The sequence below is a fragment of the Chelmon rostratus genome, chromosome 1 (assembly GCF_017976325.1).
Source record: "Chelmon rostratus isolate fCheRos1 chromosome 1, fCheRos1.pri, whole genome shotgun sequence".
Taxonomy (NCBI): domain Eukaryota; kingdom Metazoa; phylum Chordata; class Actinopteri; order Chaetodontiformes; family Chaetodontidae; genus Chelmon; species Chelmon rostratus.
In genome coordinates, this window is record NC_055658.1 from 3,078,224 (window position 1) to 3,101,109 (window position 22,886).

At 42.1% G+C, this 22,886-nt stretch overlaps 1 protein-coding gene across 2 annotated transcripts in view; it reads left to right on the forward strand.

Annotated features, from left to right (window-relative positions):
- Positions 1-435: 435 nt before the first annotated feature.
- lrrk1 (leucine-rich repeat kinase 1) overlaps positions 436-22,886 on the forward strand; it is a 64,542-nt gene continuing 42,091 nt past the window's right edge. Inside the window, exons 1-5 of one of the 2 annotated variants that reach the window (XM_041936428.1) lie at positions 436-527; positions 4,221-4,367; positions 15,458-15,648; positions 20,860-21,031; positions 21,697-21,876. In XM_041936428.1, the coding sequence (XP_041792362.1) occupies positions 4,298-4,367; positions 15,458-15,648; positions 20,860-21,031; positions 21,697-21,876 (613 nt within the window). In that variant the 5' untranslated portion in view covers positions 436-527; positions 4,221-4,297. Of the gene's footprint in view, positions 528-4,220; positions 4,368-15,457; positions 15,649-17,990; positions 18,190-20,859; positions 21,032-21,696; positions 21,877-22,886 lie in introns of those variants that run through there. The other variant, XM_041936436.1, reaches the window with a different exon arrangement.

Below are 22,886 nucleotides of genomic sequence, written 5' to 3' on the forward strand. Positions count from 1 at the left end.
GTAAAAAGTATCCCCTCCCCCTCCATTAGCCGGCTGATGTGCCCTTGAGCAAGGCACTTAACCCCCCAATATGCTCCCCGTGGGCTTGAATGCAGCCCACTGCTCCTGTGTGTTTCACTGCATGTTGCATGTTGCATGTGTGTGTGTGTTTCCAATCATGGATGGGTTAAATGCAGAGAAGTAATTTTCCAGTTTGGGATCAATAAAGTAAATAAACTACACTAACTAAACTAAACTAAAACCTTCCTTAGTTTATTGTAGCTACCGGGTTTTATTTTGAAATTTTTATCCGGACGAGCTGTTTTGAACGAAGTGGGCGGTTGGACCTTGTTTTGAAAATCCTTACCGGAAAAGCCGCCGTTGTCCGGTGTGGCTTGACGCAGTTTGAGTCGGGATTGGAAAGTTTGTATCGTGGAATCAGGAAGTGCAGTGACACGCTTCTCGTCTCGGTGATGTGTGTCTGCCTGCTGAGGACTTCAGAGCTGTGAACCCCCCCTCGTGATGCTCGTGGACCTCTCTGACATGTGGTGAGTGTGCAGACAATAACTGTCCTGTCGTAATGTTTTGTGTGTGCAGTTTCAGCCGCGGCTCGGAGCGCAACAAGTGCTCACCCGCTGCTCCGTCTGCTGCGTGACGGTGTCGTCGGAGACAAAACAAACCGATCTGTCTTTAACAATCCGCCAGTGTGACACAGTTCTCCTCTTTGTAAAGAACCCACACTGCGGAACGTAGCTCAGCATATGTCCCGTGCCTGCAGGAAGTGGGCTGCTCTATGTGTCACTGTAATGCAGAAAGAGGCAGTGATTTTTCAAACATCTCCAGCTTCGGAACAGATTTCATGAGAGAGTGTGTGGTGTCTATCGCTGCTGACCTTGTGTGCGAGGCAGAAACATGCAAAAACACTTTCTTTCTTCTTCTTCTTTTTTTTTTTTTTTTAAACTGCACCTCACACCCACTGCAGTGTCATGACCCCTCCTGATGCTGCCACTGTACGCCAGAGGGGCCCAAACCTTTTCTAATGAAGGGCCAAAAGCAAACACCTATTGTGTCGTTACAGTTCAAAATGGTACAGTACCAGGATCCCGAGTTCCCTAAATGGACTGACTTCCTCTCATTCTCAAATGATGAAAAGATAAGATAAGATAACTTTATTAACCCCACACCAGGGAAATTGAATTGTTGCAAACCAGTAAACAATAAAACATAGACATAGGAAGACCAAAAGAGTAAAAACAAAACAAAACACAGAATAATAGAATAACAATAGAATGAAAAAACAGCTATGTATAGGTACATTATATACAAAGAGTATGAGAATACTGCTGCCACAAGAGTACACAATCTATGCTGTCCTCAGATTAATAATAATAATTATAAATAGTGTTAATACTATTGCACAGAAGAAGAAAAATACAAAACACTAAAAAATTGTAATATTGCACAAAATGTAAAGAATTTTAGCGTATGATGGGAAAACAACATCAACACAGTCTTATGTGATGCTGGAGTTGAACACTCTGACAGCTGTTGGTATGAAGGACCTGTGGTAGCGTTCCTTCTTCCTCAGGGGATGCAGCAGTCTGTTGCTGAAGGAGCTGCTGAAGGAGCTGCTGAGGGCCCCCACTGTGTCATGCAGGGGGTGGGAGGGGTTGGTTAACATCCTCCTCTCACCTACATCCTCAGTGGTGTTCAGAGGACAGTCCAGGACAGAGCCAGCTCTCCTGACCAGTCTGTTTAGTCTCTTCCTGTCCCTCTCAGAGCTTCCACGCTGCGTAAAAAACTGCAGATGCAACCACAGAGTCATAAAAAGTCCTCAGTAATGTCCTACATACTCCAAAGGACCTCAGTCTTCTTTTCCACGATCTCAATGTCCAAACCCTGGATGCACTGTGGTGTAGTCAGTGCTGCTTTCTAGCGGAAGTCAGTCACCATCTCCTTGGTCTTGCCGGCATTGTCGACAAAGTTAGTGATGACTTCCCTGTGTTCCAAATCGTTCCCCTGTGATACACATCCAATGATGGCTGTATCATCGGAGAACTTCTGGAGGTGGCAGCTGGTTGAGTTGTGTCTGAGGTCTCATGTGTAGAGGGTGAAGAGGGAATTAATAAGTAATTAATAATTAGAGGTCCTACATATTTAAGAAGCATTTAAAACTCTTTTTATCCACTAAAAACATCTGGCTATAAAACATTTGAATGACCAGATACACACACACACACACACACACACACACACACACACACACACACACATACACACACAGTGACTTTCATCACATTACCTAGACTTACCCTAATCTTAACCTTAACCATTGGGGATGGTTCTTCTGTCTTCACCCATCATTGACGGGTCTTTAATCTAAAATTTGTCCCCAAACGTAACCAGAAACACACACATGCGATGAAATAGATGAAATACAGATGAGGGTCTTTAAAGCAAAATCTTTCTTTCATGAAAGATAGTGGAACAACACACACCAAACTGAGCTATAGTAAATGTACTCAGTTACGTTCCACCTCTGGGTAAACAGCCTCAGACTGTCTGTCTCTTGCTGCTGGAGCTCAGTGCAGTCTTTATGAGCGTTGGCTTCAGTCGAGCAGTTAGGAGTCCTGTCCAAGCAGCTGCTGCCACTGCTGTCATGCAACAGGTCACTCACTGGCTTTGCCTCGCTAACATCTTCACTTCCCACACGTTCCTCTGTGTGACCTGTTTCCAAGCCAAAGCTTTCATCCAATCACTGTGAGCTCTGTTGGAAAGGAGACACACCTGGCTTCCTGTGTGAGGCTCACTTTACCTTGATTAGACCAAGATGAAACTTGAGGACATGTTGTCATGTTGGCCGATCAGTTCCACCAACTCCAGAAGTTTCCTCTGCTGAAGATTTGCTCCGTACAATTTAAAGTCAGTCCAACGAGAGATAATCTCTCAGTTCTCCTGCTCTGTCTCTCTCTGTCTTTGGCAGTTTGCATGCCACAGTCAGCCTTTTCAGAGGACGTGTCCACGGCCTCTCTGCTGTAGACATTACATCTGAGCGTGGTTAGCAAGTGTGACTCACTACTGCAGTGGTCCTTAATTTTTGTGTGTGACCCACTTCCAGAGGTTTTCCCTCCAGATTTCCATCCTGTCCTGGCCTTAAACCTTTCTACATTCATTAATTTGAAATTTATTTAAATTACTAGATTGAAAATGAAAAATTGAATCTAAAAATGTATTAAATTAAATTCTAAGTTAAATTATATTAAAATAAAATTATAAAAAAAATGTGTCACAAATTTCATAAAGGAAACAAAAGAACACAGATTCTATCAGTCACATTATGGGAAGTGAAGGTTTTTGACACAGAATAAATGTGTCTGCTGTTTCCTCATCTTTTATGGAAGTGCAATACTGAACCACGTTTATGTTGTCACACACTGGATACCTGTTTCTGTGAGGTTTGTTTAAAAATAGTCCAATTAGTGTATACAGTGTAATACAGTACTATTGCAACACAAATACCCTCAGTCACCAGAAAAAGGAACACCAGAGCAATCTAATGCAACCCAACGTGACAACCCTGCACTAACTCCTGCGTAACCCTTAATGACGCGCACTTGAACAGGTTGTGATTTCAGTCCCGTTTGTCTGTTCGTTATTAGAATGGCTCAAACATGATGATAGAGTTCACTACAATATGCTCAGGGAAAAAAGTGGATTTGGTACAGATTGAGGAATTTTAAACGTGCGTCATAATCTTCTGTACTGGAGCATTTCTGAAAACAGCTTTGCTATTTTTTCCAAAAGTCTGGCAGATGTATTTCATAACTGTCCACTATATTTTAATGCAGGAGTCTCAACATTTTCTACTTTTAAAATAGCACATTTCCATGATTGTGCGACCTTGTCAGCGGTACCGTATGCACACTCGCAGTTTGCCATGGTATTTTATTGGATTGCATTATTTGCAGAAGCATTTCTTATATTTTGTGCACTGTCATACAGCAGAAAATATTAGAAATACCCAAACAGTCATCCAATCGAATACCAGCACAGCTCCTCAATCTTTCCAAACTCTTAAAAAAAATAAAGAGAGTCAACAGTCTTAGTAGTTTTTGAATAAGTATTGTCCTGCTTGGGCTGCACAGCTAAATTGTGTTTATTTGACTGGTAGAGTTTTTTTGTATGGCTCGAGAGAGCCATGTGAGTTTGATCTTCATCACTGCTGCTGTTTCTTTGTGCAGGGTGACCGCTGTATCCAGGCGTCTTCTCTGTGGAGGAACTCTGCTCTGATTGTGATTAACCAGTGACTCCAGTAGTAATGTCATACTGGTCGGTTGGCCTTCCCCAGGACTCTAAAGACACCCCCAGCAACATGGAGCAACAGATCGGTGAGTAGTCTCCCTGCGTCTCCTGCATCCCTCTCTAAGTTCTAGCACTTGACACGCTGCTGGTTTTCATGTTGTGGCGTTAGAGGCGTCAGGCACGTTCAAACTGAAACGTATCGATATGGAGCGCCTACAGCACTGTTTAAATTTAGCAAAGGAGAACTGAAACCTGTGTTTGACAACCACAAGCCTTATCTGTTACTGTCCAACTGTATTTATGAACCACGCTGTGCTCACTGAACATAGGGACAATGTTTTAGTCTCACTAAACACACACAAGACCTTTCACGCTTCACCAGCAGAACACAGCAGGTTGTGGAATAGTTGTGAGGTCAACGGCGGCAGAGTTATAGACGAGTAGAGAGTGGGTGATGGAACAGGACAGGAGTCATTCCTCCGGGGCTGGGATGGGAGTGTTTTTGTGGGGCTGTGCTGGGACAGTGAAAATTCCCTCCTGTGTCACCCTCTATGGTGCACCAGTGTGTTGCGGCACATTGCTTGGGAACCTCTTGATTAGATTATATGAGGTTGACTGTCCAACAACAAGGAAGCTGTTGTGATCTGCTGTTATATTCTGTCTTTTAACTTCCTGTCCACATCAGATGTGACATGTCTTGTTGTCCTGGTTGACTTGTTCTGCTTGTGATCACCTTGCAATTTCACTCATATTTAGCCAGTTTTACAGTGTGACATACAGTGTTAAAGACTGCCAGAGCTGCAAGAAAGTAAGAGACTTTCTTCCACATCAGTCTTACAAACATCGACTTATCAACTCTGTGCTCCTGCATGGTACAGAATCAGCTAGTCACATTATTAATAGTCATGGTGACTGATCAGTGATGGCCCTATGGCCTGTTTTTGTTGTGCCTGGTTGTCTGTTCTTTGCAGTTTGCTCTGAATTCAGCCTGTCAGGTATCGGCTGCTTCCCTGGCTGACTTTACTCCACATGCTCCAGAATATAAGGAAATTGCTTTGTTGGGTTTGTCTGGATTTGTAAGCACACTTCCAGTTTGACCATTTTTGTGTCATATGTAGGTTCAGGAAAGTAGCACAGGGATCGGTTGCATCTACATTAATGTGCATGTGATGAGCATGTAATTATAAACTTTCCTCTGCTTATTTTAAGGGTAGTTTTAGTGAGTTACGGTTACCTTAAAATCATTCTATCAAATAAGACCTTCTAAATGGTTGTATAACAGCAAGCCACATGTACCCACTTAATACATGTGTAGTTTCTTGATAGAGACTGATTTATGGTACACAATGTTATATTTGCCATATCAGCCAGTGTGGTCTGCAGATCAATATCATCACTTCTCTACTGTGGAGCTTATTAATACAGCTGTGGTTGTTTCTGAGAATCCACCAACCAGACCATCCTATTCCACCAATCTTTGACCCCACACACACACACACACACACACACCGACTAGTTTTGCTTTGCTCGTAGCCAGTAACTAGCCTGAGCAGAGTGGTCTGATGAAGGGTGGCAGTGAGACATTTTGGTGGCATTCATAAACTTTATATCCTCTGCAGCAGTGAACACACGCCCTTCAAACACTAGCAGGCTGCAGCCTTAGCTCATCTGCACACTTGTACACTGGCTGTTTTAACTCACTACCTGAAGCATGTACTTTGCAGTGGCTGCAATAACAATAATATGCAATGCAATAATAATAATGCTGCCACACACACGAGAGAGATCGACTTTTCCACAACACCCGATGAACTGCATCACACCCACGCAGACTGAATAGAAGGGAAAATATGCTTATAAGACAAGACAATAGCCACATGAACAGTTTGATTAATTTAAAATGTAGTGACTATTTTAAATTAGAAAATCATGACCCATCCCTGCTTTGAATACATTTCACTCAAGTATGCATCAATGTGTTACACTATTTGAATTGAGCATTTTATGGACATGGTCTAAGTGGTCTAAGTTCAGATGCTTTTCAACACCTTCACAAATATGACATTTCAGAGGTGAATGACAGATAATGTCCTGGACCTTTGTTGATACTTTACACACAAGGACAAGTTGACTCTGTCTCTGGTTGTCTTAGATTTTCTGCCTTTGTCTCATATAGTAAACTCATTATCTTTGTGGTTTTGACTGTCGGCCGGACAAAACAAGACATTTTATGATGTCCCCTTAAATTCTGGAAAATTGTGATAGTGATTTTTCACCATTAACCAAATGATCAGTGTGATAAAGGTTCCACTGTACAGTGTAAGATTACAGCAGATCATAGCAGAGACCGTGTGAGGCAGAGAGTGACAGGAAGCTCAGAGGCTGGCGTGGCTCTTAAACAAAGGAGCATCATTCCCTGCTCCCTCTCCCTGCTACCCCTCCTCCCGTTCCACTACCTCTTCCTCCCTCCCTCCCTCCCTCTCCATCCTCCTTCTCTTTCCAGCCTGTCAAAGGGTTAGAGAGGAAGGAGGTCATCCAGGAACAGAGCCAGGATGGCTGAGGATGCTGGGTAGAAGCCACACAGCAGCTGAAGGGAAGCGATGAAAAGAAAGTGAGCTTTAGATGTGATGGAGGCAGCTGGAAGAGGAGGATTCACTGCTTCGCTATGAGCAGGTTAGTAGGAGAGAGGAGCAGAGGGGCAGAGCTAGATGCTGACTGGAGCCTTGTTTATATGCTGCACATGTCGGACTGACTGAGCCTTAAAGCGGCTCTGCACTGAGCTCCGACTCTGCTAGCAGTTTACTGCCATCGTATCTGGATCAGCCAGTGTGGTCTGCAGATCCCTGTAATGGATCTGATGACATCCATACTGTAGAGCTCATTAATACAGCAAAGCTTGTTTATGAGAATCCACTAACCTGACTCTGATGTCACACTCTGAATGCATTTCACTTAAATCTGCATTGATCTTTCACTGGTTGATGGTTTTAATGGAGAATTTTATTGGGACATGGTGTAAATGTTGCTTCACATTTCAAAGGAAAATGACAGAACATGGAATTTGTCTGCTTACAACGCCAGAGGTATAGTACCACTGCTGGGACTTAAACCGCAGGTGGTGTGCTCCGGAGGGGTTTAATTTCTGTAACAATAATACTGATAACAGTATGAACTTGAAATCAAAGGATAGTCTTACTTTTCAAACATGAATTACATTACACCGTCTGGCCACCATAACGTGTTAGTACAAGATAATAGGCAGCATTTGTGACATCTGCACAACTTTGCGTATGTGACTACAAGTGAGATTTTATCCCACTAAGTGAAAATAATAATGATAATTAGTAACTCTATTTGTGTATCACCTGGCATACAAAAAATGCTGCTCAAAGTGCTTTACAACAAGGAAATCACATGTGCTTCACATAAAATTGACAGAATGAACATAAAATCAGGGAAAGAAAATTAATGTAGAGAATAATTGACTAGAAGGGAATAAAACCCACCTGTCAATGATATAGAAACGGGAATTAACAAAAGACAATGATTACATGAAATGTATAAAATCAAGTAAACATACAATACATATGAAAGAAGTGCAGCAGTACATAAGTGCAAGGCAAAGCACAGCAGTGTCAGGCCTGTTTCAGGAAGTCATAGCTAGTTAAAGACTAAAGCAAATAGGTATGTTTTTAGCTTTCTTTTAAAAATATTCAGCGAGCTGCCTCCCTGATATCCATCGGCCATGTATTCCAGAACTTTAGGGCGTAATTGATAAAGGCTGCATCCCCGATTTTCTTTTACCTGTTGCTGGAACCCTCCTATAAACCAGCAGCAATAAATGAGGGAGTTAGTAATGTAGTTTGGTCCTCGTCCATTAAGGGCTTTGTATACAAGGAGCAGGACCTTCAAATCAATTCTAAATGTTACAGGAAGCCAGAGCAGCTAAAACTGGACTAATGTGCTCTCTCCTCTTGGCTCTGGTTAATAGTCGAGCTACAGACTTTTGAATAAGATGAAGTCCTTTAGTGTTTTTTTTTTTTTTTTGGGAGGCCAGTAAATAGTGCGTTGTAGGAGTTTAGTTTATTTAATTCAAGAAATTATTGCTCATCCATTTATTTTTTGCCAAAGACAGTTAGTGATGGCGTCTATAGCTGCAGCATCATTTGGTTCAACACAGATGTACAGTTGTGTGTCATCTGCATAACTATGGAAACATACCTTATGCTCTCTAACATGTCACCAAGTGGCAGCATGTAAAGTGAGAACAGTCATGGGCCAGGAAAGCTGCCTTGTGCAGCCCCAAAACAGATGTCATGTTTCTTGTCACATGATCTCCAAGACTGATGAAAGGGGGAAATGAGGGAAATATTGTACTTTTTACTCCACATTTATAGGAAAGCTATAGTTATTAGTTACTTTTCAGATTTTTATTTTTTTTTTGTTTGTTTTTCATAAAACGCAAATGATTAGCTGTTAGAGTATGACACATTGTTGAAGATCAAACCAGTGGCTTCCAACCTTTTTGGTTATGGCCCCTTGTCACATTTTTGATGTCTGACTTGTTTGTAGTTCTACCAAACAGTTATTGCCCATCTTAACAAAAATCACTGTCCGAGGCCTAAAGAGGTAAAATTATTGATTATTTCACAAAATGTAAAGATTCATGAAAAGTAAAACAGGATTTTTAGTGACTCAACTTCGTCTCTTGACCTTGCAGATTAATGTTGTGACCCATTGGAAGAATGAAGTTTACATATTGATTAATTAACAACTATGTTATGTATTATGCAGAATGAGTACTTTTCCTTTAGATGCATTTCTTAAGTAAGATTTTACAGGCTTTTACTTATAGAGTATTTTTACATTGTTGTGTTAGTACTTTTACTTGCTGTAAGTAAAGGATATGAATACTTCTTCCATCGCTGGTTGAGTGTGACAGCTGATTTAGTTTGGCTTGTGAAGAATGTTGCCACCAGTGTAAGTTTTGCACCTTAGGAATGGATACTCTTCACAATGGATGTGAAGCTGGTTCCTTCTTGTGGTCCACCACTGTCAGAGGGAAAGTGAAACAGTTGGTGAATGTTTGCTGTCTGGACTATCAACGTGGAAATTCCCCTGAAAGCTTCAAACTGACACTGACCAGCAGTGCTCGTGAAACCCCTGCTGATATGTGGTGGTTACATTGTAATACACTCTAGAAATTCACTCCATCAAGTGTCACACAGGCTCTGCACTGTCCCTGTTCACATCCTGTCTCAAGGACTGCACTTATAGGGTAACATGGAGAGAATCTGTGTCTGAACCTTGTAGCCTCACGAGTTGGCCCCCTTTCGGTTCTGTTCTGGGTCCCCTCGTCTTTTCTCTTTACACCAAATCACTTGACTTTTCCCACCACAGCTATAGCACAGCAGTATGAGTCTCTTCTGACATCTCTCAGTGGGTGTCTGCACACCACCTGAATGTCACTGAGATGCCATTGAGAAGTATATGGTGTCCATGGCTCAGACTGCAAGTGTCACACCCAGGTTGCAAGGGACTGCTGGACTGGCTAACCAGCTGTCCTTTGCTGCCAGCGTCACTGCAACTGACCTACCTCTGCAGATAAATTCTCAACAGCATCAGGACGATCTGTCCATTCATCATCCGGGAGGCAGCACAAATTCTGGTCCAGGTTCTTTTCATCTTGTGCCTGGACTGCTGCAACTCGCTCCCTGCTGGTGTGCCTGCATGTGCCATCTGACCTCTGCAGTTCACCCAGAATGCTCAACCTCAACCTACCAAAGTTCTCCTGCATTACACCACCCTTGCGCAAGCTGCCGGTGGCTGTTTGAATCCAATTTAACACCCTGTTACTTGCCTACCGCTGCTACAAAGGGCTCAGACCCATCCTACATCCAGGACACTGGACAGAGACAAAAGCATGGCTGTACCATGGGCTCACCACTACCTCTCATTGTGGCCAAGCTCTACATGGAAGACGTAGAAGGCAGAGCCCTGAACTGTGATTTAGATATGTGGACAACAACATGGGTCAAAGTCAAAACCCATGAAGTGCAAGCCTTACCAGAACACATCACCTCAGCGGACAGTAACATCAAGATCAGATGGTGATGGTGATGGTGAACCCACCATCAAATGAGATTTTCACTAAAACGCCATCTTCACTTGGTATCAACCTGTAATCTGTACCTGGTTGTGTCTGGATAATGACAGCTGATCACAGACCTTTGCATTTATGCCTGGTAATAAAAAGCGTTCTTTGTTATCTGGTTTCTGCCTGCATTATGATCAGATCTCAAATTTAAGTCGGTGAAATCTGTGCACAAAGATGGTGGTGTATGGGATACTCAACCTCAGCACATGTTGCTAATGGCTTGTAAAGTTAACGTGCGGAACTTATGCTTGCTCATTTTGGTTCTGCTTATGTGCATCAATCTGCATACCATGTAGCCTGAATTGTGGCTTTGTGCACCAGACCATGACCACTGTACAGTAACGGTTTGGCTTGAATGCCAAATGTTACAGCCCTAGTGTGTAGATTTTGGATGTGTGTAGAAGAGAGCACTAGTTCAGGTATATTGGAGTTTCCTGTGTCTATGTTCTCTGTCAGGTTATGCTGTGTTTTATTTCTGCCATATGAACAGCTGATCCACAAGTTCCTCTCATTTGTCTCCTCCTTCTCTTTCTTCAGCTCTGCTCTAACCAAATCACACTGATGTTTAGTCTCCTCTATTGTTTATTCATGTAGCAGAAGTCAGGACTGTGTGTGTTTCCTTTGATCTCTAAACCAGATAGACCAGTAAAAGGGGAAATTCAGCAGTGGAGGAGATATTGACAGCCTCATGCCTCTCAGGGTCTTCTTTCAGCTTTCCCTGATTGGTTGTTTAAGGCGGTGGTAGAGGAGTATTGATGGTGGATGGAAGGCACATGTGGGTCTAATGGTCTCACTCCCTTGGGCTTTCTCATATAGCCTCAGCAGCCCAGTCAGACTCTCTCTGTATTAATTATTCATAGTGAAGCTACTGGGCTGAAGCAGGCGCATGCAGCTCAGACACAGCTGAAAAGAGGAAACTGAACCTGAACCGCCCTGTCAAACATGTCAAAAATTCTGACAGCGTGGTCCAGGTTTACCAGCATTGTGAGGACAGTTTTTATTATATTTTGCTTGAGTTGCTCCAGTTATGAGTTAGGTTTTATCTTATTTACCAAGTAATATATGTGCATGTGTATACAGTATGTTGCACAAAAACAGTCCTGAAAAAGAAACATGATGTCAACCAGCAATTACCAACTGCTGGTTCTAAATTAAAAGACTTATTCACACCTTTTACAGTTGAAAACCAAGAAACGCTTTCTGTGGTCTGGCTCCTGTTTGCACTGCACTTAAGTACACTGATGCCTGACATGATCTGCCTACACTGTGTATAGCACTGAATCAAAGCAGTAAATGAGTGAATGATCCACAGGGAGGACCCCTGTCCACTGCAGGCCCTGGCATGTCACTCTGTCACACAGTGCCAATTAATAACACCTAACTGCTGTACCGTGTTTTGTTGTTTGGTAAACTTCATGGCTCTATTACTCCAAGTGGCCTTCGTATTTCATCATCTAACCAGTGCCGTAAACTTCATGCCCCCACCAACACAGTCTCGTTTTTGGTCTGAATGCCCAGTTAGGGAGGTATCAGAGAAAAGGGCATTATTCTAAGCCTCTGATGAGATATCTGAAGTGCTGGTCATCGCTGGATTGTCTGTTGCTATACATTGTGAGTGCTAAAGACTATGACAAAGAAGATTCCACAATACATGACAAGAGGGTGTCTTTGGTTGTCAGTGGAAAAACTGTGGTCCTACCTCATGTGAGACACATTCACAAATGGCTGATTCAGACTGTTTATACATTCTGACAGAATAAGAAATTGGATGCATAGAATTGAATGTGACGCAGGTATCCAAACCCACCAATCAGAATACAACATGAAAGGACACAGAATACACCAGCTGATGTGCCATCGTAAGCGCTCAGAGATAATAGGCACTTAGATGCCACACAAGTGTGTGTTTGATTGATTTGGAAAAACCTGTGCCAATGCAGTGGCATTTATTTCATCTTCATTGCACAATCCGGCATCTCTCAAAACTCATATTTTACGACACTAATTGTGAGCAGATCACGATGAGAAACGACAGCCTTTTTGGACTGTGCCGTACACACTGAAGTGGACAGGAGCCTCCACATTAGAGCGCACAGGAAAGTGACACATGCAGACCAGGAGTCACTCTTTGCATCGCACCACCCACTGGACCACAAGTTAGGAGTCCAGAGAAACCTGCAACACCAAGTCGATAGTCTACCAGGCCCAAGAGGAGGAGAGGAAACACCTGAGGGATACACTTAAACACAACAACAGGCTTTCGATGAAAAGATGTGATTGGTCCAGTTGAAAAATAAGTAAAGCGCACTTAACGAGGAAAACCGAACTTATTAATAATAAAGCTGAAAAGTACTGCTTTCTTAAAGGATGTTAACGTCAGTAAGAATGTAGGAAAAAAGAAAGCGAAACTGCTTGTTCCTCGTGCATAACGTTAGCTTGTTTCGGTGGAGAGAGGAGGGGGTGGAAGCTCAGGCCGAGGCCAGCGAGGTAAAACAGCTCATATCATAACAGGGCTTTATGTACTGTATAATGTTACATTAGGGAAAGTCGCATTAAATTGTGACATTAAGCCGCCACTTTTTCAGTCCTTATACAAAGACGACACAGACTGACTTCCATTCACCACCTTAATGTTAACTTTGATTTACAGCCTTTGCATGTTTGGTCATTTGCAACGCAAAGTAAATGTTCATCTGCTGCTTGTTTAAAAATTGTTATTGTTAATTGACTAAATATAATTAAACAGGCAAAGGGCCTGTGCAAGGTGATGAAGACATCATTGTGAGTAAAGTTAATCAAGTTTCTGCATTTTGATTTTCCTGATAAAATACAATTACATTCAATAGAGTGATTCATAGCTTATTTTATTCAAACAAAACCAAAATTGTTTTATTCAGCTCCAAACAGCACATAGTCTTTTTAATTATGTATAGGTTACTATTATTTATTAACCAAATATTAATTAACCCCACTCACAGTTTTTACAGTGTACATGACATTAGGCTATGAGGGTGAGGGCGTCAGCTTGGTATTTGGTAAATCTGCCCTCAATAGCCTCCTCCTCCTCCTCCTCCTCCTCATCTGATGAAGGTTGAGCCACTCAAAAGTGCCAAAAATAACTACAACATACTGCATATGGAGACCTGACAGGTTATCGGTCTGACATTAAAAATATTGTCAGTTATCACCACATTCTTGTGTTTCACACTAAAGTGTGCCGAAAGTTTCAGGGTCAGACCTTTTCTGTAGAACAAATAAAAGTTAGTGTTGTTTTAGAATAACAGGCTGGCAGGCTCTAATTAAGAGCTTGTTCCAACCAAACCAGGGTTGGTGACGATCGTTGGAACAGTGAAAGACGAAGACGAATCAGATGAGTTCTATTTTGTTTCTGTCGAGTCTTTCACAATGATGAAATGACTGCTTCTGTAAATAGAGTCTAGAGCCTTTGGTGAGAATGATAATATGGCTGTTTCTGGTTAAACAAAAGGATGTTACTCTTTAACAAATGGTCTGTCTTTGTAGGGAACCTTTCATTGATGTTGTCAGGCATGTATTATTACAATCTGAGCCTGTCAGTGGCAAAACTGACACTTCAGTGGAGGGATATTGATGGTGAGGGATTACATTGCAGCGAGCTTCATAGCTGTGACTGCTAAGTCGCCAATATCATGTTGAATTTGAGACTGAAACACCTCCTCAGCTCTAAACTGCTAAACCTCTTACAGGCTCTTTGTATAATATTTCTAGGCTTTTCTTTGAATGCCGACAGGCTGATCCCCTGCTCTAGGAAATACATCAACAAAACACAGAAACACTAGGATCGCCTCCCTGAGGTGCCACACAACCTTCGCAAAGTATAAAAATATCCCATAATAAACCATGCTTGAGAACACAAATACACCACTGCAATAAACTATTAAATATTATAAAATGGATTTCATAAAGGTTGAGATGATTTCTCCCAAAATGTCTTTTGGTTTTATGAAGTTTGAAAGGCTGCGTGGTTATTCACCGTGGAGAGATTGTCTTACATGTTCTCAGCTAATGCATGATGCCTCAGCTGTCTGCTTATGGCAACATCATGTCACTTAGATCGTCAGATAGCTCAATAGAAGGCACCGAAAGAGAGAGTGAGCATGTTAATAGTGAGTGAGTTTCAACACAAATGTAAAAGTGCTCTGTTTTTTTTATGGGACAATCCTTTTAATGTTACTAATGCTGATAGTATTTGAATATTATCGAGACATTTGCGTAGGTGAATGTTCATTTGGTTGAGTGATGTGTTCTGCATGAACCGACTCAGTCATCACTGGCTCGCTTTATTGGGATCATTCTGGTCTTTGATGAAAGATATCAGCCACTTCTTGGGGTCTGTGTTTTATGATGGCTAATGCAGTTTATAGGAACGTGGTACCCTGAATTGATTTTATTTTGGTTGTTATCCTGGGAAACTGCTCAGATGCTGCTTCTGATGTGGTTAAAAATCTAGATGCTAAATGTAGCTGTATTTTATTCAGATATTTCTGTTGCACAACCAAGTGCTTTTTAGGTCAGGTGCATGAACTAACAGTACATTTTTATTGAAATATAGTTTAATTCACATCCTGTTAAACCACATTGCATAAAGTGCAGCAGTGTTGCACTTGCTCATTGTACTTGATTGAATCATTCTAGCTAAATATGTACCACTGACATATCCAGTCCAAGAGTATTAGTATGAGTATTGATACTGATACCGAAGTGTGATATGAGTTGGGTGTTTTGCTTATTCCACCTGCCTCCAGAGGCTATTGCTCAGTCTCAGTGTGCACTAATCCACTCACTCCGCTGTAGTTCAGGCTATGAGAGCACTCTTTAGTAGGGTGACCTAGTTCTGGGCATATGCTGCTAACAGGACTACAGTAATACGACGTGCTCAACCTGCAGCATGCTGCCAAAAGCCTCCGTACGATCCTGTTCCTCCTCACAAATACTCCTTTGAACTCCCATGTGACCACTGTTTTCCCTCTGTGCTGTCAGGCCCAGGGGAGGAAATGGGAGCCAAGGCATCGTTGATGGAGGGCGCGGGACCCGGCCCTGCTCTGGTTCCCTCACCCACTCTGGAGAATATCCAGGCGGCGTATGAAGACGGAGAGGAGGAGGCTGCCAGGGAGCTGATTCAACAAGCCTGCTGCGTGGAGTGCAGCGCAGGGGGCCCCCGCATTAATGGGGTGAGTACACGCAAAATATGCACGACACTCACATTGTCAGCTGCACCGCTGGTCAGACAATGGTCATCACTGTACCATTATGTGTTGTACTGGGTGGAGACTAGGGTTATAATCATATGCTGATAAGTCTGTACATGGCTTTTATTGAAAACAGTTTTTACTTCAGTTATATCCTCAACATAGTTCACACAGTGTGGTACAGTACACCTCTGTTAGTGAATGTACAGTATGTATAGTATGTGGAAACGAAATGTTGAATGTAGTCAGCATTGGCTATTAAAAGCTTTAAGGTACAGTCCATGATCCAAATGTAAATCAAAATTCAAAATATGCAAGATCGGGAGACGCACTGACCCTGTAACAGGTTTTTAATTTGGGGATCAAAGGACCTTTCACACCATGTCTGACACACAGTTATAATCTGCTCTCTGAAATTCAAAAAGTAAATGAATGAATAAACTTGTTGGCATTAGGGATCTGAAGCAGTAGTTCCAAAACTGAGGATCGAGACCCACACAAGGGATTGCAAAATATATTTAAGGGGTCTGCAAATAATCAGCAGTGTAGGAAAGCAGAGAGAAAAAAAATTGAGAAACCCAGTGGTCTTATAACCTTTCTATCTGGACTGCCTGGAAGCTGGAAGGTTGCAGTGATGGTTTCAACAGGCCATGTACATACACATATTCTGTCATTTTCTTTTTGAACTCTCTCTGTTTATTTGGGTGCAGCATCATGTGAACAGCAGCTGGGCCCTTTTCATTCTTGCTGCCTGTAACAAGTAGATTTCCCCAGCATGGGATCAACAAAGTCTCATCTTATATCCTCTTAAAATGATTCCACTACTGCAGCGGGACAGCTCTGCACTCTGTTGTGTGTGTCATGTGTTACTTTGAAGAAATGAAATACTTGGTTGTGACCTTTTAGGGCCTGTGTAGAGGTTGACTGGACAGAACTACAGTTCAGTACATGCCCTCTAGCAGACTTTGACACGGATGAAGCTCCATCATGGCAGATGGGTGTCAAGTAAATGCTGCAGGCCGTGCTTTCCAAGAGCGTGACAACAGGATGAAGATATTGCTTTTTTTTCCTTGTGGATGATGAGGGGCATTACGTGTAGAGGTGACATTAACATGTACTCTTTGTGGGCTGGTGGTTAATGAGAGGCTGGTGGTGAGGGTTTTTAGTCCTCCTCACTAGGTTTATCAAGTAAGAAAGCACACCTTCCAATTGATTTGTGCTGGTGCTGTTTGGTCCAGTCCATCCACATACAGTGATGGACTTATTTGGTGCATTTCACACTAAGTATAAAACCCTGGAGAAACCTTGATATGAATCGATTGGTATCAGTATTAGTGTTACACCAAAATGAAATCATTCACATTCACAAATGATTGCATTCTGTTTTTTTTTTCTTTTGCACAGCATCCCAACATTTTTGGAGTGTTATATCATAAGCCATTAGGCTGTTTCTCATGCCAATAACCTCACTACTGGGACAAATAATATGTCATGTGTGGACTAAAAGTGATGGAGCGTTTCTGAAGTCCTTTAAGTAAGCATTATGGCCACGTGCACATAAACGGAGAAATTTGCTTTTAACTGTGATGAAACTCTCAGATTTTATGAAACTGAAAGTTGTTCCTATAAAAGAGAAAAGGATGTCTGAACACATCAGCCACTCTTTCATCACAACCAAAATCTGCCACTGTTTCAGTGTCACAGATGTGACTGGGCCTGACAGAGGTGACAAACACACAGGAATCACACGCTGCCTGCTCGCTGGTGCTGGTGCTCATAGAAATGTTCAGGGAAGAGTTTCCGTGGTCAAACACAGTATGTGTCATCACCTTGTTCAGAAGAACATTTTCCTGACAATCAGAGAAATCCTAGTTTCAGTGTCTTTGGATGAAACTGTTAGCAGTCAGTAGTCAGTGAGCTTGGTCTAAAAGTTTTAACTAGACCAATATCCAAAAGGGGTCAGGGGGTCAGCCTTTGCTTAGTTGTCAATCCCTCTTGGCTGGTTAATCACAACCTTTAATAGTTTGGACAGTGGAGTCCGGCTCAAAGAGAGGACTAACCAGCCTAGCCTAGCTCGGATAGCCTAGCCTATCTGAATGAAGAAGCTCTTTCCTGTCATTCACCTTGATCTGATGTCGTTATGGTGACTTCAGTCTGTACTGATGACTCAGCTGATTCACTAAATAACTCATGGATAGTGGTGTCTCCAGTCTTGCTGACATGTCTTTCTTTTTCTTTGCGCTCATTCTGTGTCATAGTTGCATTATTAATTTGCAGAGATGCAGCGTTTTCCTCTGTGTCTTGTCTGGGTGTGATGAGGAGCGAGTGGGTGTGCTGCTCTTGTTGTTTTTGTTTTTAAATGCATCCTTCTCAGGCATCAGAAGCGATGTGGCCTACTTCTGCCTTCGCCAGTGTAACAGAATGGGCTGGTTACCAGCTCCGGTCCTCCAGGAGAGCAGATAAAAAACACAAAAGGAGTGCAGAAGGATTTGCATTTCTGCATACATCTCCAAATACATTGATGTGAGTGCTTGCATGAGAAATCATACAGCTTTGTCACAAAATCAATTAGGGAAGTGGCTTTGGTACAGATTTTCCAAACTCTGTGTTAAAGGAAGAAGTATAAAAGCATACCTCGGTTGAACCTGAAAAACCAGTCACCCATGATCAGCCTGCTGTGAAGACTCTAAACAAAGCTAGGCCCTCTCAGAACTACTGCAGTCTCCATTTATGCAGGAGACTGAAGCAGGGAAAAATTACAACTGTGTGCCATTCTGTTCGAGTCCAAAGCTCCAATGTTCAACATTGTGCCAACAGAAAATGTTTTTACACATTGGCAACTGAAGTCTCTGGTCTAAACAAATTGTAAGCGTGTTTGGAAATAGAGCTATTGTTCACTGAAACATATAATATCACCTTTTCACTGAGATTTATGCTTATATTCATGTAGTGCAGATGTCTTGTGATTATTGTAATCCAGTTATTGTCAACTGGCCACATCGGCCAGCCAAAGCTGCCCATCTGCCCTGCAGAATATTAATGAATTCAGAAAATGCACGCATTACTCACCAGTGGAAGAGGCTCAGTCCGTATTGACTGATCGTCTATTAGCCATGTTAAACACTGGCAACGAGCCAAGAGGAATCAGATTATTGTCCAATTCCATCCTCCTTACTCCATGGATCCACCATCAAACCGCCATGGAGCCGACAGCAGCGCACTGACCTCCAGAGTTGTCCGAGAATCACAAAGTTTGTCTATTCGAGGCGTCACTTGGCTTTATTTTTGTTGACCAGCTGTATTGAGTCTCAAACTGAGTATTTTTGTTTGCCTCCTGGATTCTGAAGAGGAGTTTTTGGTCGAGATAAGGACTCATTCATTGAGCTTGTCATTGAGCTGTGGGTTTTGTATTGAGCCTCCGTTCACAGTGAGATTAATGAAAATAACATTGATTTTGTAAGAAAGTAAATGTTAAATAATAATAATACATAATAATAATAATAATAATACATGCAAGTCCAGCCTCCACAGTGTCTGCATTGAATAATTCTGGCCCTTGCACAAATCTAGTTGATTAAGAGAGTTGATGAGAAATTAGCCAACACTACATTTTTGAGTTATTGTTGTGATCTGTGAATTCAGTTTTTTTCCACAATAATGATGATTGTCACAAGACAAATGACAACAAAACTAAATGATGATGACAAAGACAGGCTCACCATTAAAGATCTGTAAGACCCCACCTGACTGACATGTGAGACCCAGCCTCCACCCAAGCCTACAATATATTTCATCGACTGTTAGCTTGCTAAGGTAATGCAAAGCATTTACTAGTCTGTGTTTAACAACTTCCACTGGGCATTGTGTGTCTGCTTGCAGCACATTACTCACATGGATGTTCACATTTGGCTTAGTCAAAGAGAAAAAGATAAATCTCTAAATAAGTCACATTGAAAAACAACCAAACCTGGTTCTGGCCTGACCTGAAGCCTAATATTCATTGAATGAGGAATGAAAAATTCTGTGTCATAAAGTTTCTAAGTAATGTAAAGTAGCATTTATCATCCAGTGAAATGACAGCAAAGATGAATGAGTGGTGTCATAATTATCTGATGCTGTGATATCTGCTCTCTTTGATCACTGAATGTTTTATTCATGACTGACTCATATCTCAGTTATGCACTGACACTCAAATAAGACCTGCATAATGTCACGTTATGATTATATCACCAAGTATGTCTCAAAGGGCTTTACAAAATATCTAAAAATGTAAAAAAAAAAATGAGATGAATTACATGTAAAACATTATAAACAAAATATTTCAGAATGTGCAAAAATGTAGATTGTGCACATCAAACTGTAGATGTGGTTGAAGGCTGATGCGAATAGAAGAGCGGTTTGATAAGCTCCTAACACATACTGATGTTTTATTTATTTATTCATTTTCGATATTTCTGTCTAACATTTTCTGAGTTAAAAGTAGAATCTTGAGGTCAGATCTAGCATGTATATTTCTGGTCTTGGTTAATATCCTTGCAGGAGTGTTTCTTAATCTGCTCCTGCTTGGTTAAGACAGACCAGAGAAAAGTGTTGCAGTAGTCAAGCCTAGATGAGACAAATGCTTGAACAAGTCTTCGGCATCAGTCATGGAAAGAATAGGACAAATCTTGGCAATATTTCAGAAATGGTATAAATGCAGTTCATCCTCAGTTTTTTTCTCTTTTAATTTTTAGTTCAAAACAAAGCACAAACAACTGTAACAAGGTGACGACGACAGTCCACCTCCATGGTGTTTTTTTTTTTATGTCTGTGGTCTCTGGTGGTTTTTAAACTCAGTTAGGATTTTAAAAACATCCTCTAGTGTGCAACAGGTATTAGATTAAACAGTTAAAATATGTTCCTTTAAAACTATTTAACTGTTTAACTGTGATGATCAGACAGCCTCTTATTGTTCCCATAGATACAGATTTATGCAGTGATGATGAATATTCTCCTAATCAGTTTTCCTCTTGTGGTTAATGAACGTGCACAGTGCTTACTGAGCAGCTGCAGTTTGCAGGAAAAAGAACTAAACACGGACAGACTCAGTGTTGAATGACCTGTGTCAATAAAAGCTTGATGAGGACCTCCCTTGTGAGTAATGCAGATTCCTGCTGGTCACCAGTGATTTTCTCATTGTGTGTGTTGCTCTAGGTTCGTCTCCTGTGTGTGGCCATTCAGCACGGCGATCTGCAGAGTGTGTGTTACCTCCTAAAAGAAGCCCGTATCGCCGTGCCCCAGGAGCCGTCCAACACCAACCCAGCCATCCTGGCAGCGTACTACGGCCACACCAGCTTGGTCAAAGAGCTGCTGGATTCTGTGCCTGGTAAATGGAGAAGACACAGCTCAATGTTCATACGACTGGCCTTCCATTTTGTTAATAACACACATGTGTTCATCTTTAAATCAACGGCGTGCAGCTGTGACATGATGAATCTGATGCCGTCTCTTTAATGAAGTACTTAGTTTATGGTGTTACAACAGTAAATGCTTTACCACCTTACAATCATTAAAGAACAGACACTACCATTTTAATGTCAGTTCACTAGTTATGGATGACACTAGCTGTGTCATCTGGATTTAGAGTCAAAATCTGTCATCAAAAATCTACATTACAAGCTGGAGGTGTGGGGTCGGGCGAGAGTTTGGTCTTGTCTTTGACAATTCTTTTTTTAATGTGTCTTGTGAGTTTCCCAACTTTACGAATGTGTGATACTAAATTATAGGAATACCCCTTTAACAAAGAACGTAGAACTGAAGCAACATAATCTTTCTGCCAGAAAACTCTCAGTTCAGAGGCTCAACTTAAGCTCATGGAAAGTTAATGCATGAAAAACAGAACTTTTAAATCGTTTCTCTGTTGAAGCTCTACCAGATGTGTCATTGGACTAAAAGAACCCCTGCAGTGCAGTCTTTGTAGCTGTTAAAGATGAATGGACATCTTCGGCCTGATCTCCTCTGACTGGTGTTGGGTCTCTGGCTCCCTCTCAGGTCCTTGTCTGAGGAGGGACTTGCTGAACTGGATGCTGGCCACATCTTGCCAGGAGGGTCACCTGGACGTGGTCCGGCTGCTGGTCCACAGCTACGGTGCTGATGCCAAGGACTGTGCCATCCACAGCAACGAGTTTGCCGTCATCACTGGGCTCCCGCTGTACGCTGCCGCACGAGCAGGTAGGAACACACACATGAATACACACCAGACGTTATCTGGACGGTGGGAATGTGGCCTGACTGACCAGTGTGATGGCTGGCCCTTTGCTTTGAGGCCTCTGCAGGAATCGGTTCCTTCCATATGATTTTGGGCAGGAGCCAAAGAGATGTATTATTTTTAAAAAAGATTAGTACGCTTATGTTTTTGAATCAGCATAAAAAATGAATGTGGTTAGAGCAGGTACGCATTAATATGAGTGATTCCCACAGTATCTGCCACACCTGTTTCATACCACTGTTCTCCTTCAGTTCATTTAATTGAAGGCAGCACGACAGATAGGTATAGGTTAATAAATGTGCAGCGTCCGTTGCTGATGTACGTTCAGCTTCAGCCACCTGTTTCTGCACTTTGGCTGCTGCACATACATGAAGAAAAATAGCAGGTGTGTTTAGACGCACCGCTTCGGCCGCTTTAGTTCGTTTTACCCGTCGTTGCACCTTTGTGTTTCAAATAGAGCTCAAGATCTAGCAGAATTTTGCTAATCATGCTGATTAGCTGTTTGCAGCTCCTGTTTGTCATGTATTCATGGATGTACAGACAGCTATCACTGGATCACTTTGATACTGAAGAAAGCATAGAACCAACAGAAAGTAGTGATTCTAAAGCAGGCTCTGCAGTTCATGTGGAGTGACTTTATTCTATGATTTCTAAGCAGAGTTATGGACTTCATCTGTGATGGATCTTTGACTTGACTGGACTTCAGACCCTGACAAGGAGTACAATTTTGTCACAAATCAGTTGCTAAGGTTTTTTTAATACCGTACTTGCCTCCATGAGCTTTGTGTCACAGCCGCTGCTGCTGCACCTGTTAGCCGTGGCCGACAGGCCAAACTAACTGTAATATTCCCATTGTTCCCAACACCAGCGTGTGCCCATCTCTTTGACCTCATGCAGCATCCCTGCCTCACGTCTCTCCCTCCATGCCACACCTCCCGCTGTCCAGGGAGGCTGGAGTTGGCTGGTCAGAATC